Consider the following 17,373-nt stretch of genomic DNA (forward strand, 5'->3'; position numbering starts at 1 on the left):
TGAATGAGATATACTAAATGTCATTAAAAAAAAAATATGGAAAAGAAAATCTTCTACTTTATCCTAAGATGCATTTAAGGATGAAGACTAATAATTTCTCATTCAACATCAATAAGCAGATATCAACTATACTTGTCTCCACATTAATGACTTGCAGATCCCAAGCAAAGTTCATGCAGGCTCTTAATGACAGCATCTGCATCATTGCTACGTTGTTGGAGTGCTCTGTCAAGGACCTAAAATGAAAAATTATCTATTGAAAAAATGATCCTTGTAGGTAAAAGAAGAGTGCCAACTATAAATCAAGGTAGTCAAAGGCAAAACGCACTAGACTTCTCAAATGCTTAAGTGAGATGCATGTCACGTCCACTATATCGAGTCAGCAAATGATTGGTGAGCTGAACCATGACGTGGCGATACCCAATGACGGTCACACGGATTTGGCTGTTTTGCGTAGAAGCACTCGTCCAAGAACACTCACGTGGAAGTTACGAGAGGGGCAAGAGGGATAAAATGCATGTGCATGCAATGAGTGGAAAACAGTGTGTGATTGTAATTGGTCTCTCTCTCCTTTCTGTTATTCCTCCTCCTTTCTCTGGTAATTCTGTTCTGTTATCGTTTCCTTTTCTGAACCACACTTCTGCTGTATTGTTTTTTGATGAACTTCGCAATGCAATTTACTGATTAATACCAGAAGAATTTCCCATATTTTGTTGTATTCATTTTATTTCCTGAGATAAGGTGTGACAATGCACTAAAAAGTTGCAACCACAAATAAAGCCATGAGTTAAAGTAGGCACCTTATATGCAATAAAAACAAAAAAAATTGGAACAACATTTGACATGCAAGTAGCTGTTCAAAAGTAATAATTATCAAATATACTAAAGTCACGAATTTCATTATTCAAGCAAATAATTATTAGATAAAATATAACTGACGTGGTGTACGTGTGTGGGGACATTTGTACACCGTCACCAATACATAAATCCACCACTGCTTGTGGATGTGACTTTTAACCAAAAATAACATATAAGGTTACATAAATTATTATGTCTTCCATAGGAGCCGAACTAACCTTTATATTTAGGGGACAAATTCTATGAAATTAATATATATTATTAATTTAAATTTTTAAAAACTTAATAAATAGATGATGATGATAAAGAAAATTTTAAATATTTAAACTTATATATAGAATATATTTTTTAATAAAATCAGATCAATTTTTAAGCCATCACTTACTCTATATCTCATGCTAATTATATTTTTGGTTGTTTATAGATATAAAATCAAAGGTTGAGGATCATTTTTTTCCCGAACTATACATGACAGGTTACAAATGTTCCTTAACTTAACTATAAATTAATTATATCTTTTAACTTTAAAAAATTCCTCTATCATCACCTTGACGTTAAAAATATTTAACGCCTATTAGTCATCAGTGGCCTACTATTTTTAATATTTTTTTATCATATTAAAGATCAATTTTGGCCCTCAACTCTAATATTTTATAATAAAAAATATCACAAAATATACTATGAGGCCCACTAACTGTCAACTAATGATGAAAAAATGATGGGATGATAACAAAGAAGATTTTTAAAGTTAAAGAATAAAATTGACCAATAATTAAGTTTGAAGGCATTTATGACCTTTTGTATTCAATTAAAAAATGACTTTTAACCCTAAAATCAAATCATTCTTATTTGAATGAAAAAATACATTAAATATGTTTATATATTTAAGTAACTAAGTTTTTAAAAATAATTTTTTCCACGAATTTTTTTATAATAAATTATGTAAAATTAGATGATATTGAATGTTAGGATTTGAGGAGAGAGGATGGGATAAGTCTTCAAAGTTTATACAAATTAAATCAATGTGCGTGTGTCCTATATTTTAAAAAAAATGTTTGGCATAATCATAAAACTGATATGAGTTATTTTAAATGATTTGATTTGAAAAGAAAAGAAAAATAGACCAACATGTATATACAAATATTAATTATCAGTCCTTTTTTATTAATTAAAAGTTAATGTTAATCAATAAATATTTTTAACAAAACCATGAATATATATAATAGGTATCATATATTCAAAGAAATATTTAAGTAGCCCGGGCACACCACGTTATTTGTGATCTATCCAATTAAATATTTCAAGTAATTTAAATAAAATCTTCTATGACATTTTTTAAATTAATTTTATTTTTATAAAAGAATGCACATTTGATTATTACTTTTTTCTCTTTATACTATCATTAATATCAAAATTAATTTATATTTAATGCTATTTAAATGTTATATTTTTATTGGATAGATCATAAATAATATGGTGCACTCAGTCTACCTAAGTATTTCTCTTTATATTCTTTACTAAGGGGGGACGAAGCAAGGAAGTTTGAATATATATATATATATATATATACTCTCTCAATTAAAAAATTTAAGGTATTTTTTAGGGGTTAAATGTTGAAAAGTGTAAAGTATTTTGAGTTTTTTAAAGTGTAATCATTATCTTTTTTTTAAATGCCCCTATTGAACAGATTACTTTATATTTTTTTAGGATGAAACATTTTATTAAATAGAAATAAATATAAAAAATAGGCTTAGTTTAAAAATAATTAACTACTTTAATGGGATAAAATTTAATTAAAAATGTCTTACATTTTTAAATAAAAGGAGTATATAATATGTAGAGCACATCATAATAGAAAGGTTGCAAAATCATTTATTTATCTTTATAATTATATTGGGTGATATATGAACAATTTATATCTTTATTTCTTATAAAAAATAGGGAAAATATTAATCAATGAGTGATTGAAGAAATTTATATCAGTTAATGATTATTTATTGTTAAAACTTGAATAGATTTTTATTGATTTAAGTTAGTCTTTTATTAACAAGTATCCATTCAAATTTTAACAATAATTTATTTTAAATTAATAACAGTCCATTCAAATTTTTTTTCATTTAAATTTTAATAATAATTAATTTTTTATAGATATAAATTTTCTCCAACGATTTACTGTTATTTTTCCAAAAAAAATACCTGGTCGTCCATCTGAGGAAATACAGCCCAAAGCTGATGGATGCGAGTGAGAACCAATAAACGAACGGGAAAAGTTGAAGAAGAACAACGAAGCCTCCTGGATGGAAGAGGAAATGGAAATATGAAACTAGTGGCTATTTATAAAGCCTACAAATATTTAAATAATAATATTTTAAATGTTAATCTAGTTTCTTTTTTCCCCCTCACTAAATCCTAATCTAATTTCACAGATATAGATATCGTATTTATTAAAAATAAATAAAATCTAAAATAATTCTAAAAAAATGATAATAAGGAAATAAAAATAAATTCTAATTAATTTTAAAAAATATTATAAATGTTCTTATTTTAATAATTCTAATAAACTAAATTTAATAATATCTTTTGAGACACTTAAAAAGTATTAAAGACTCAAATTTTAAAATAATTATTAAAATAAGATTATTTTAAAGCATTTTATAGAATAAAAATGATAGAAATATAACAAATAAATCTTCTAAATTATTTTAAAATATATATAATAATATTGAAGTATACATATGACCGTTAAAACTGTTCTAAGTTGTGAGAAATTAATAAATACTACTGTACTTCATATATATATATATATTATCTATAATTTTTTTATAAAAAAAAAAAAGATTTGAGTATTCACCTAAACCCGATTGCACGTAAGCCAATTTGTTTGAGACCTATTCCCATCATCCCAAATAGGATCGAACGTATGAAATTCGGAATTATCAAAACCCCAACACTTAAAAAACTTTGAATTCATTTGAGCTAATCCAAATCGCCAGCTCCAAAACCAGTACTTGCCATTTTTTATTCCCAAAAAAAAAATTAAACCACCAAAGTATTAACAGTGGTCATTTAATTCTTTGGATTATAAATTTATTAGGTTAAAATACATAAAACTTTCTTAAATTTTAAGATACTTGCATGTGATTTATCTATTAAAAATTTAAAATTAACCCCCTTAATATTTAATTTAATTTTTTAAAACACTTATTAATTATATTATTTGAGCTTAAAAATTCGGAATTATCAAAACCCCAACACTTAAAAAACTTTGAATTCATTTGAGCTAATCCAAATCGCCAGCTCCAAAACCAGTACTTGCCATTTTTTATTCCCAAAAAAAAAATTAAACCACCAAAGTATTAACAGTGGTCATTTAATTCTTTGGATTATAAATTTATTAGGTTAAAATACATAAAACTTTCTTAAATTTTAAGATACTTGCATGTGATTTATCTATTAAAAATTTAAAATTAACCCCCTTAATATTTAATTTAATTTTTTAAAACACTTATTAATTATATTATTTTTTTCATAAAGGTTACAATATTATTTCACTAAAAAAATATTATTAAACAAATATTATGTTGTAAAACTATTTATAATTAATTTTTTATATTTTTTTAAATACTTAAAACATTGATAGCCATAAAAATTATCATTCTATAAAATTTTAAATATTTACTTTTATATTAATTTTATTCATTTTTGTTGTTGTCAATGATGCATAATTTTATTATTTTAAAGAATAATTTTTATTTATATTTTTAGGTTAGATTAATGTAATGCACATAATTAAAATATTTCAAATTTTAAACATTACCAAGTTAGATTAATTGATCCTTTAATACAAAAAAACTATACATCATTGATCACAAAAATATATCTAAAATTTTATACAATATCAATAACATTTTCTTTTGCTATCAATGCCTCAACTAACCAAAAAATAAAAAAATTTAATTAGCCATAATTTTACAATGTAATATTTTATGTAATAACATTTTTAACTAAACAACATTTTAACTATTATAAAAAAATAATATAATTAACAATAGAAGGCATTGAAAAACAAAATTACCTAAGAGTTAATTTTAAAACTTTTAAAAGTAAGAGAATTCATATACAACTGCCTCAACGTTTAGATAAGTTTTATACATTTTAACCTATATATTAAAAGTTAAAACACGTAAAATTGATTATCACAAAAAAAAAAGCTCTTTTTTTAGGAAATAAAATTACTACAATTAAGGTTGCCAACTAAATAAATGAAAACCTTATGGTAAAAAGAAAGAATATAGACCATGATTAAATTAATTGACAACCGATGAAATAGAACACTATCAAAAATAGCAACCACATTGTTATATATATATATATATATATATATATATATAATGCTATCCCAAACTTTGACACGAGGGGACAGAGTTAAACCAGAAGAAGCCATTTTGCTGCCTGCCAATATTATTATATTCCCCATACTGATTGTAATTAGAAAACATCAGGAGGGAACCGCCCAGGAAAGGTGTTGCACTGTTGAGCTTGCTTCAAATGCATTAGTAATGTATAGTTTTTCACCTGCAAATAAGCCCATCCATGCAGGATTCCAACAAAAATAAAATCATTACTACAAGAAGCAGCCTTATCCACAGAAAAGTAAAATCATTAAAAATCTGACTTTCCTTCATCATTTGCCTGCCAATTCTTGTTTATTAAAAAAATACAAAGAATTTGATGTTCAACGATTTTGTATGTTACGATGCAACAGACATCATGTTTACCAATAGGCACAACTCAAAGCACAGGCATAGCCCTCCATGTTAAAGGGTGGATGATGAACATCCTCGATATAAATCCCATCTCCCCCATATTCCGGAGCTATCAAATTTTCCTGGACCGTTATCCCAGCTCAGTTCGTAGCCTCCCCCTCCCCTACAATAAAATACTATCTTCTTGTTTTTTTTTTTTCATTTTCTTTGAAAATCCTTTTAAAAAAATAAAACTGCATTGTTTCATCACTACTAGATACTAGAATGTCTTTCATTTTATCTAGAAGCTAATGATAAAAGGAAAAGAAAAACAAAATTGAGAAGATAGGGCATTACAAGGGGCATATTAAAGGCCCCAACCCCCCTTACTCTTCTACTGTTTCTGTTCTGTCCCTATTTTCAGCTTAAGTCATTTCTAGCATGTGTTCAATTTATCACCTCTTTTCCATTTTCAAGGTTTCATATTGTGTGCAGAAAATAACTGAGTTACCAAACATTTTCAAAAGCTTTAGAACCGATTATGAGAATTACTAAAACATTTCAAGAGAACAGAGACAAAGCTCATTCTGACCTCAAGAGATCTCAACTGCTCCTGGCTGTGAGATAACGCCTGCTTCAAATGTTGACACTCTAGAACCTTGTTATCATAATCAGCAAGTCGCTCATGTTGGATTTTCACCGCTTGTTTAAGAATATTATTCTCCTTAATCAACACTTCAATTTGCTGCTTCAGCACCAAATTTTCCTGAAAACAAAACATCTTAAAACAATCATCATGCAAGCCCAACCAAACGTAAAGAATCAAATGCTAGGTTACCATTTATAAATCATTTGACTGATGTGTATCATGAATAGAAGTCGACTGTTTGCACAGCACAAAAACTACGTGAAAGCTAAAACCTGGCATTTTAACAATTAAAAAAAAAACATATTTATGCACAGTAATGATGGAAGATGCGTTTCTAAGCATTATGCTCCTACCTCCTATTCAACTTAGCAAACATTACCCAATCATATCGGCCAGGGATTAACAGGTTCCAATGCCCTCAATATAGTTGGCATGCCTACTATAGAAGATCATCATAAAACAATGTCTGATCAGGTGAGCAAGTTTAGCAAATCTCTTCACCCCAAACACAATGTTGCTTTCAATATAAGCCTGAAAACTAAAAAAGGGTACACGATTGTATGACATAAAAAGTCTTCAAACAACAAGTATCTCACAACTTTACTTCAATGATCCCGTGCACAGAACATAAAGCATTCAACCAAGCTACCCCCCCATATGAGAAGATGGCATTTATTTAGCTACAATAAGGGGACAAGAATATTATTATCAACATGAATCTTGAGGTAGATAGCAAGGTGTTAGCATTCTCAATTGTATCCACAAGTTTGTTAATCAAATAATCATTGCATGAAAAACCGACCAGTCCAGCCGGCAAACAATTGAACAGGTCATGTGACTGATCTAGAATGATGCTTGAACCGGTGTTATAGCAACTCATGGTAGACAGGTCAACTTGGTATTAACAAGTGAAGCAAATGGTTCGTGCAGTTTGGCCGGTCTAAAAAATGCCAAGAATGAAAGGAAAAGAAACATTGAGGAAGAAGGAAGAATCACATCAAAGAACAGAATGGATGAAGAACAATGAAAACAAAGAAAAGAAGAAAACAGTGAATAGCATGAGAAAGAAGACAATCATTGAACAAAGCTGATTGGGAAGTTAGAAAGTGCAAGGGATGAAGCATTGCCATTGCCAGAAGAGCCGTTGCCATTATTCTCTCTTCTTCTTTTTTTTTTTTAAACCAACACTGTCATTGCCTGCTCCCACTCTCTCCTCTGTCCTCTCTATACAACTTCTAACCTGCTCTATCCTCTGTCCTCTCTATGCAACTTCTAACCTGAGGTTATTCTTTTTTTGAATGAAAAAGTGATTCAGAACTCAAAATAGAGATAACAAATAAAAAGCTAGATTTAACTCAACAGCTTCTCATCATCCACCACTTTCCTACCAAAGAAGTGGTGGTTGATCAAAAGTGTGGAGATCACAATCCTATCAGACGCGTTCATAACCATGTAGTGAGCACAACTATTGGCTTCCCTATACATTAATTCTAAAGCAATCTAACTTGATAAAAGTCACTATAAGGATGAAAGTCAGTCCCACTTCTCAGTAGGAGATTAATTGCTTCCACATGATCAGTAAAGACTCTAATTCGTCTAAAGCCTTTGTTCCAACAAAGATTAAGACCCTGCAAGATAGAAGCTACCTCTGTAATGGTTGGTGGGAAACTTGAGGATATTCTCATCTTCCCATACATCACGCTAATCAATACAAATCCAGCAGCCACTTTTACATCTTTTCACCACCAATACTGGAAATTATTTTTTGAAATAAGTACTAGGTTTTGAAATTATATTATTATTATTATTATTTTTTTGCTTGGACTGACTTTTATTTTAAATAATACATTGGAATTTTATATCATTTTTAGCCTTTCTTATTTAAAATATCTAGCCTAAAAACAAAAATATATTAATTTAATTATGATCTGTTTGACTCCGGCTCAACTCCAGTTGAACCAATAACCCTTAAACCAGTATCTCAATTGGTTTTTAAGACCCTACAAATAATTGCTTCCCAAAATTTTCCAGACTCAACTCTAACAGTTATGTGCAGGTATCATTTATTATCTACCATGAACTATATACCTTCTGATTAACATGAGTTGCCCCCACATGAGTACGTTCACAGATTGATTTTTCTAGAACCTCCAGAATTCTAGCAGCACGGGCTTTAGCATCATCAATACTAGTAGCACCTGCCATTTCTCTCACAAAAAGGTCAACCCACTCAGCTCCATCAGCAGGAAGGTTGTTCGAAGCTGTCTCACTCTCAGAAGCAGAAGCATCAAAATCATACTCCACTTTACCTGCAAGTCTTTCAAAAGTTATCAATGCCTCGTAAATAAGAGATACTAAATTTCATTAAAAATAAATTGAAGCATATAGCTATAGCAAGAAAGCATGAAGAAGTGATGTTAATTTGAAACTCTCTTCTTTTAAGGTAAGCTATATACATGGCAACTTAAATTGTACTGTCTTCCATACAATTTCTTAGCAGATTGTATGCGCATCTAGACAGAATAAATATAAGAGGACAGGAAATTATGCTAGAAAGTACTTCATAATATTATGTATGTTGCATAAAACATGCCGGTGTAGCTAAACCATCCACACAATTTCATTCATTAAACAACCAAGACTTCCAAGAAAGGATACTAAAACACTTGCCGTTCCTAATTTCATTTTAGAACTATAGATCAGAAAATTGAACACTTCCTACAACACTCTTCTTTTCAAGCAGTATAATTAGCAAAATAAATGCAAATTCAGCCAAAGATAGAATATCATGTTGAATGGCAGACACCATTCTAAAAGTGCATCCAACTTAAATAGAAACATACGTTAAAAAAACCATGCTTACAGCTAAGAATACTTGGAAACTAACAAACGCTGGTTTTAGATTTTGCTTCAAAATAAGCAGTCATATTAAAATAAAACTTCTCCAAGACAATTTATGCAGTTAAGTTCCATATCTGTGAGCCCTCAAACAAAAAATAATTGAAGAATGGTAGTTTGTACAGCATACAGTGAATAGCAAGTAAGAATTTCCATTAGAAAATATGGAAAATAAAATTTTCTACTCCTGCACAATTTAATTCATTTCACTTCATCCTAAGATTCATTTAAGTCTGAAGACTAGTAATTTCTCATTTAACATTAATAAGTAGATATCAACTATACCTGTCTCCACATTAACTTTTGAATCTTCAGCAGTAGCAGAATTGTCATTTGCAGATCCCAAGCAAAGTTCATGCAAGCTCTTAATGGCAGCATCTATGTCATTGCCACATTCTTGGAGTGCTCTCTCAAGGACCTAAAATGTAAACAGAATTGTCATTTGAGGATCCCAAGCAAAGTTCATGCAAGTTCTTAATGGCAGCATCTATACCATTACCACATTCTTCGAGTGCTCCCTCAAGGACCTAAAATGTAAACTATCTAATGAAAAAAGATCCTTGTAGGTAAAAGAAGAGTGCCAACTAGTCAAAGGAAAGTGGCACCAGACTTCTCAAATGCGATAAGTGAGATGCACTAAAAAAGTACGTGCACAATAAAGCAATGAGTTCAAGTATGCAACAGATATGCAATACAAAAAACAACAAAACTTATCCTACTAGGCGAACAAAAAATAGATAAAATTTAAACAACATTTGACATGTAATTAGCTATTCAAACGTAATAATTATCAAATGTACTAATCAAGCCAACAATATCATTAATCGAGTAAATAATTATTAAGTCATAATTGATAGCATTAAGTGCACTTATGAAGTCAACAAATGCATGTGGCTGTAGTCCCTTGTGGATGGCTCTGTTTTTATGCATTAGCTAAAAAATTCTGGAAAACAAGTAGCCTAAATAATATGATAACCTATTTTATCCTATTCTTAAATGTCTATGACTGGGATGAGCTTCTAAGATTGGACTAGCAGTCTGAATACACGCTCACCGCAGTGCCACCCACGCTATAAATCATGAAATCCTTTTCTGACAAGGACCTACGTAACCATACAAGCAACGCATTCAAAGCTAGACCTCTCAAAATGCTCTAGGCAGGAGGCACAAGAAAGGAACACTGCATGTTATACAAGAAGCATATATATATATATATATATTATATAAATATAAACCAAAAAATTAACATGTAAATTTGAAATTGAATTTGACATAAATTTTGCACAAAGAATAGGATTAACTTCTACCTTATTCTCTTAAATCTAACGCTGGGTTGGACTTCTAGGATTAGATTCTATAGTGTTCTGTTTTATATTATTACTATTTTCAATATTCACGGGTTGGGCTTATAAGTTTACCCTTCTCTAGCTGGCAAACAGAGGCTCCAAAGGAGCTGGCCTTGTGGTGCCTGATCAAAGACAGTGACTCTCAAGGAGTGACAGGCGCTGATCATGAATAGGGCATTGCCGCCATTGGTGTCACTGAATACAAGTACTGAATAATCATATTAAAACATATAAACCGAAAATAATATATAAGGTTACAGAAATTATCACGTCTTCTACTGAAGTTAAGTGCACACATTAATAGAAACGTTGCAAAACCATTGATTGTTAAAATTACATTGTGTTATATATGAATAAACCATTATCAGCCAAAAGTTACATGCTTCATCCACGAAGAAAGCAGGAAATAGAGAGAAACCCTTCAGCCGTTCCAAGTCCTAGGAACTGATAACTACCAAAAAAAAATACTCAACAATTTCAATCTTTACTTCCTTTTCTTTTCTTTAAAAATACCTGGTCATCCATGTGAGGAAATACAGCCCGAAGCTGATGGATGAGACTGGGAGCCGACAAACGGACAGGCGAAGTTGAAGATGAACAACGTAGCTTCTTGGATACTGGAGGTGATGGAGGAAGGTCTTCAAAGAAAGATCTCTTGCTCCCACACACTGCAGCAGACATGGTTGAAGCAATAAGCCGTTCGGTGCCTCTAACGGTTACTCCGACCCCGATTCCGGAATGCCAATTCAATCCGATGATACAAAGAGTAGGAAAGGGCTAGGATTAGGGTTGAGGATAGACAATTTTGGGGTCCAAGAAAGGAGGAGCAGCGAAGTTTGAAGTACTTGAAAAATTGATCTACCACAATCTCTCTTATAAACTGATTTTAGGGATCAGAGCGTTCACCAAAGCAAACGGATGTCCCTGAATTGTTTTTTTTTTTTTGGGCCAAAGAGAATGTCTCTGAATTGTGCAAAAAGAAACCAATAAATGTGTTTTTAAAAACTTAACTATTTAGTTTTTTATTTATTTATGGAATCTTAAATTAATTTTTTTATAGAATACAATCTTAAAAAGTTAAAATAATAATATGCTCAGGATTTATATTTTTTGGAGTACTCATATGTGTTTTTCTAATATTTAGACAAAAAAAATGTGTGTGCTTTTCTAATTAAAGGTAATAGCATATTCAAATATTGAATGTGAATACTTTTTCAAATAAATATTTAAATTTTTTTTTTATATTGTGAGTGATTAAGTCTGTTTGCTAGGTCCTAGACCCAATCAATACCAGATTTAATTTTGACGCATTTCTAAAAAAAAAATTGATGCATGTATTTTATTCATTAATATTAAAAGTTTGATTTAATTTAAGTTAAAAAATGATGAATAATACTAAATTTATAGTGAAATTGATTGCAATTTATTGATTACATTATATTGATGGTTTCAATAATTATCATGCATTAGAGTTGCAAGGGTTATGAGCAAGGCAGGGTTATGAGCAAGGCAGCTCTCTTCTATTTTAAAATTTTATATCGAATTCATATTAAATTATGAATATTAATATTATTATAGTAATATTATAACTATAATATATCAATTGATATTCATTTACCATCATGGTATAACATGAAATTTATTAATATTTTTGTGCCAGAGACAATATTGTATTTAAAATTGGAAAAATAATAACCAAACCCTTTTAAAATAGAGAAATGATAATTTTGTCCCATAAAATGTGATAATATCTTTGAAGTCCCAAAGGAATTAATTGTTATTAAAGTTTTTTATGAAATGGTAAGAAAATCCTTTAACTTAAAAAATGAAGAAAAATGATGAGAAAAAGTTATAAATACCTAAATTACTTTAATTATTTGAGAGGTGTTTGGTTGGAGAGAAGGAGAGGAATTTTGCCCCCTCCCTTTGTCTCCCCTCCAAATTGGGAGGATTAAGGGATAAAATTTTTCATACCTTAACTAATATGCCCTCCATTATAAGTTTAAAAAATATAGATATATTTTTTCAATATCTGAATACAAATAAAATGAAAATAACATCAAACCTCTCCCCTTCTTTCTATTAAAACCCCAACCCTCCCTTCCATTAAAAGCCCTCCCCTTCCCTTGAACCAAGCACACCTTTATTAAATTAAATTTATAAATTCTAAAATCAAAGTTGTAAAAAAAAAAAAATTATTGCACATTGCTGATTGAAAAACAAATGGTGAGAGAAAATTATAAATATTTAAACAATTTTAATCATTTGTTGAATTAGAGTTGTGAATTTTAAAATTAAAGTTGTGAATGAAAAAAAATTGTTGTACTTCTTTTAATTAAGGGGCATTTTTATCATTACATTAAAAAGTTTAATGATAATAAAATCCTTTAAACTTAAAAGGCATTATCATATTTTTCAAAATCAAATTATCATTTTTTTTTATTTTTGAGATATTAATTTTTCATTTTTTCTTTAAAATTCTTTTTCTTTTTTAATGGAAACAAGTTATTTGTTCTTTTTGTTAGGGCCTTGAGATCAACAAATCAAGTTGTTAATAATTGATTGTTACCCATGACAGTGAGTGGATATTCTAGTTATGGTCAAAAACATTTTTTCCCTTAGTGGTGGGGTTGAGGATTCTAAGCTAGTAAAGGCAACAACATATACATTAAAAAGTAAATAAGAATAGGCCCCTCAAAAAAAAAACAAAATCTTTTGAAAGCTACCATAAGGGAGAATCGCCTCCACCACCAGATTTTGACCGGTCTACCAAGAAGGTGAAACTACGTGAGGAACCAAAAGTTGATGATGAAGCCATGACGCCGATTACCACACCTCGTCTTTTGAGGAGGAACCTCACATTTATGCTTCTCCTGATATGGTCCCTGAAACACAAGAAGAAATAGATGTGGCGATGTTCACTAACGAGATCCAACCCATGCCCACTAATGAGGTCCAGTTGAAACCCAAGCTCCCATCCTTCAAGGATAAGCTACTCAACAATGATAGTAATCACACAGAAGAAGAAGGCGATATCAAACTTAGCGAAGGAGATGTTATCATCGGTATTAATGATGGCATCCCAACAATCAACTTCTCTACTCAAGTACTGAACATCCTGAACAAAAGAATGGGCTATGCTATTGTTGTGAAACTTCTAGGGAGAACTATAAGCTACAGGCAACTTTAGACAAAACTTCAACTTATTTGGCAGACCATTGGCCAATTTCAGCTCACTGACCTTGATGAAGAATACTTTATTGTTAAGTTCAAAGAAGAGGAAGATTTTCAGAGAGCGCTAACTTACAGCCCCTGGTTCGTTTTTGGTCGTTACCTAACGATATAGCCTTGGACACCTTCTTTTAAACCACAAGACCACATCATCAACCATGTGGTGGGATAGGTGCAACTCCCTGGATTACCGGCTCGTTATTATCACAAGAGTATTATTCACTCTATCGGAAGCATTTTCGGTAATGTTATAAGAGTTGACTACAACACAGATTCAGGCGAAAGAGGCAAGTTTGCCCGGTTAACTATCATCATTGATCTCTCTAAGCCTCTTACTTTTAAAGTTCAGGTTGATGGTGAAACCATTTATATAGAATATGAAAACCTCCCCACAATTTGTTTCCACTGCAGCCGATATGGACATTTAGAAGATCATTGCCCGAAAAAAATGCTGTCCACGGTGACCGATGCAAATCAACACCTACAATCACCTTTGGAGGTCACTTTACCTAACAGACCTAACACACGTACACAAGCAAGGTACGGATCATGGATGCACCCACTACCTCAGTACAAACACAAATATGTGAAAGGAAGTAGAAAAGAGGTCACTCATGTCAACAAGAGTATTGCAACGACCTCACGATTTGCCGTACTCAAGGACGTAGAAGACCTGCATGAGCAGCAGTAACAAGCAGTATATGACACTATCAGAAATGCCAAGCCGACCACTAATGGTACTGCCAATACCATGAAACACACAGGGAAAGAGGTACGACATTAGAAGAGGGTAGAACCAGCGTATAAAGCAAAGGAAATCACCCAGGATTGTCTCTTTAATACCCTTAGCTACCAGGCCTATCAAGCCCAAATGACTCTAGACCGAAACCACAATCAGGCTATCATTATTCAAGATGCAAGAATCCTACCAAGCAAACCCACAACTTCGGGTCTTCACTCGTCATAAACCCACCGATCTGATATTATTCTCCAACCCGTCTCTATATAGCAAAAAGATATCCAACCCAAACCCCCAAATCTAGAGACGTCCAAGAGAGGGTTCAAATTATCTTCAGGGGTGAAAATTTCCAACCCTAAAGTCAAACCTAATAATTTAGGCCCAGGGCCATCTGTGAGAGTACTAAAAGAGATAGCATGTGGAATCCAAGATGACCACACCAAAGAGTTCAACGATGACGCTGTTGTAATGCTTGTTGAGGGAGTTGCTTTTAACTCAGCCTCTGAGCAATAAACTCTCTCTTCTTCTTTTTATTATGTCTATTTTAACTTAGAATTGTCAATGAGCCTTTGATAAAAGGTTTTCTTTTGTTATGAGATCTCTTATATCTAACTATAAACCTGATATCATTGTCCTTGTAGAACCATGCATCTCTAATCTTAAGGCTGATAAAGTTATCAAACGAATTGGTTTTCACAATTCTCACAGGGTTAAAGCTTCAGGCTTTTTCAGGGGTATATAGATTTTATGGTCTGACAAAGTGGAGATCCAAATTATCTTAAACCATATTCAATTCATTCATATGGAAGTCACTCTCCTACCTGATGCAAGGAGATTCTACTTCACAGCCGTTTATGGCAGCCCTCAACCTAGTCTCTAGAAATTTATTTAGAGTGACTTGGATGGTTTGAAGCTACCTTCTACTCAACCTTGGCTCCTTGCTGGTGACTTCAATGCTACTCTTACCAGTGAGGAACGTCGAGGGGTATTGGTCGTATCAACCATGGCTACAAACTTTTTCTATCTTTTTTAAATAGTAATGGACTCATTAACTTGGGTTTTAATGGACCTAACTTTACTTGGAGACGAGGCACTTTATTAGTTCATTTGGATAGGGCCGTGGGCAATGCTGCATGAATCAACTCTTTTCCTTCAAGTAAGGTTGACCATTTACCCAAAACTCTCTCTAACCACAGATCTTTACTTATCCACTTAGGCTTAAATGTTTCATCAAGCCAACGCAACAAACCTTTCAAATTCTTGGCCTCTTGGCTTACTCATCCTAACTTTGATGGGCTAGTCCAATGATGTTGGGTAACTAAGAATCCTATTATGAATAATATTAACTCCTTTTGTTTTGAAGCCCGGTGTTGGAATAATTAGGTTTTTGGCTATGTGGGGAAAAAGAAAAGACGCCTCCTTGCAAGAATTCTGGGGATCTAGAAAAAAATCGAGACTTCCATACACCTAGAATTCTTAATAGATTTAGACAAAACACTAAGAGACAAATTTAAAACCACTTGCTTGCAGGAGGAATTGCTCTAGCTTCAAAAATCTTCCTCTAATTGGCTATGTTTAGGTGATAGAAACACCTCCTTTTACCACACCAAGGCGCTCATGCAGAAAAGAAAGAACCGAATCATACAGCTCCGTTTATCATAAAGGGAATGGATCAATGATGAATCACAACTCTTTGAGATGGCCAAAGAATTTTTCAAAGATCTTTACTCCTTGGAGAATAGTGTCTTCACACCTTACTCGATATCAGGTACGTTCCTGACGATCTCGAAATGGTCTCATGCTTTTTTGAGTTCAATGATTTTAATGGAAGAAGTTAAACATGCCCTGTTTGAAATGAAACCACTTAAATCCCCTAGAATTGATGGTCCCCATACTCTATTTTTTCAAAGTCAATGGAAATTAGTTAGTTAAAGTCTATACAACCTAATCAAAGACCTCTGGTTGGGTCAACCCCTTGACCCATTGCTCAATCACACTTTAATCTCCTTGATTCCTAAAGTTAACAAACCATAATACATGAAGGAGTTTCGGCCTATAGTCTATGTACTGTAGTCTACAAGGTTATCACTAAAGTCATAGCAAATTGTCTTAGAGTTATTCTTCCTGAAGTGATTACCCCTAACTAATCAAGTTTTATCCAAAACAGGAGCATTATTGATAACATAATTATTGCTCAAGAGGTCGTCCATTCTATGAGAAAAAAATCAAGTAAGATGGGATGGGTGGCCATAAAGGTTGATTTGGAATAGGCATTTGATAAGTTAAGGTGGGATTTTATTGAGGATACATTATGGGATGTGGGACTATCGAAGCCTATGGTTAAACTCATCATGGCATGTATCACTACACCAACAATGCAAATCCTTTGGAATGGGAAGCCATCTACAACCTTCTCTCCTATGCAAGGAATCAAACAAGGTAGCCCTTTATCACCATATATTTTTGTACTCTGTATGGAAAGACTTTCTCAATCTTTTACCGCTGAGGTGGATATAGGATCTTGGCAAACCATTAAAATGGGTAGAAGAGGTATGCCTCTCTCCCACCTTTTCTTTGCCGATGATCTTATCCTCTTTGGTAACACTTATGTAGAACAGTGTACAGCTATTCAACATGTCTTGCAACAATTCTACGCTTCTTCTGATCAAGTTATAAGCCAAAGGAAAACATAAGTCTACTTTTTTAAGAATGTCTCAACTACAATTAGTAATGCTATTTGTAGTACTTTGGGCTTCCAACGAACAGATTCTTTGGGTCGCTACCTTAGAGTCCCTCTTATCATTGGAAGGGTCTCGAGCAGGACTTACAATTATATCTTAGAAAGAATTCAAACCAAACTCTCTAGATGGAAGAGCCAAGCTTTATCCTTAACAGGACGCATTACCC

General features: G+C 32.0%; 1 protein-coding gene across 1 annotated transcript; it reads right to left on the minus strand.

Moving 5' to 3' along the window:
* Nucleotides 1-5,160: 5,160 nt before the first annotated feature.
* Nucleotides 5,161-11,421, minus strand: LOC129288900 (uncharacterized). Its single transcript, XM_054925712.1, has 5 exons — nucleotides 11,010-11,421; nucleotides 9,436-9,568; nucleotides 8,341-8,561; nucleotides 6,196-6,369; nucleotides 5,161-5,433 (listed from the first exon to the last, which is right to left on the minus strand). The coding sequence occupies exons 1-5, from the start codon at nucleotides 11,175-11,177 to the stop codon at nucleotides 5,347-5,349; spliced, it is 783 nt and encodes a 260-aa protein (XP_054781687.1). The 5' UTR covers nucleotides 11,178-11,421; the 3' UTR covers nucleotides 5,161-5,346.
* Between the last annotated feature and the right edge of the window lie 5,952 nt (nucleotides 11,422-17,373).

This window comes from Prosopis cineraria, unplaced genomic scaffold, assembly GCF_029017545.1.
Source record: "Prosopis cineraria cultivar Desert tree isolate PC_DT_omini unplaced genomic scaffold, ASM2901754v1 PC12, whole genome shotgun sequence".
In the NCBI taxonomy this organism is placed as follows: Eukaryota; Viridiplantae; Streptophyta; class Magnoliopsida; order Fabales; family Fabaceae; genus Prosopis; species Prosopis cineraria.

Excerpts from the sequence above, each read along its gene's own strand:
- LOC129288900 (XM_054925712.1), bottom strand. The coding sequence starts at position 11,177 with ATGTCTGCTGCAGTGTGTGGGAGCAAGAGATCTTTCTTTGAAGACCTT. Across the intron at positions 8,562-9,435 it reads AAAAGTTAATGTGGAGACAG|GTAAAGTGGAGTATGATTTT; the intron begins GTATAGTTGATA and ends AAAGACTTGCAG. Across the intron at positions 6,370-8,340 it reads CAACTCATGTTAATCAGAAG|GAAAATTTGGTGCTGAAGCA; the intron begins GTATATAGTTCA and ends TTTTGTTTTCAG.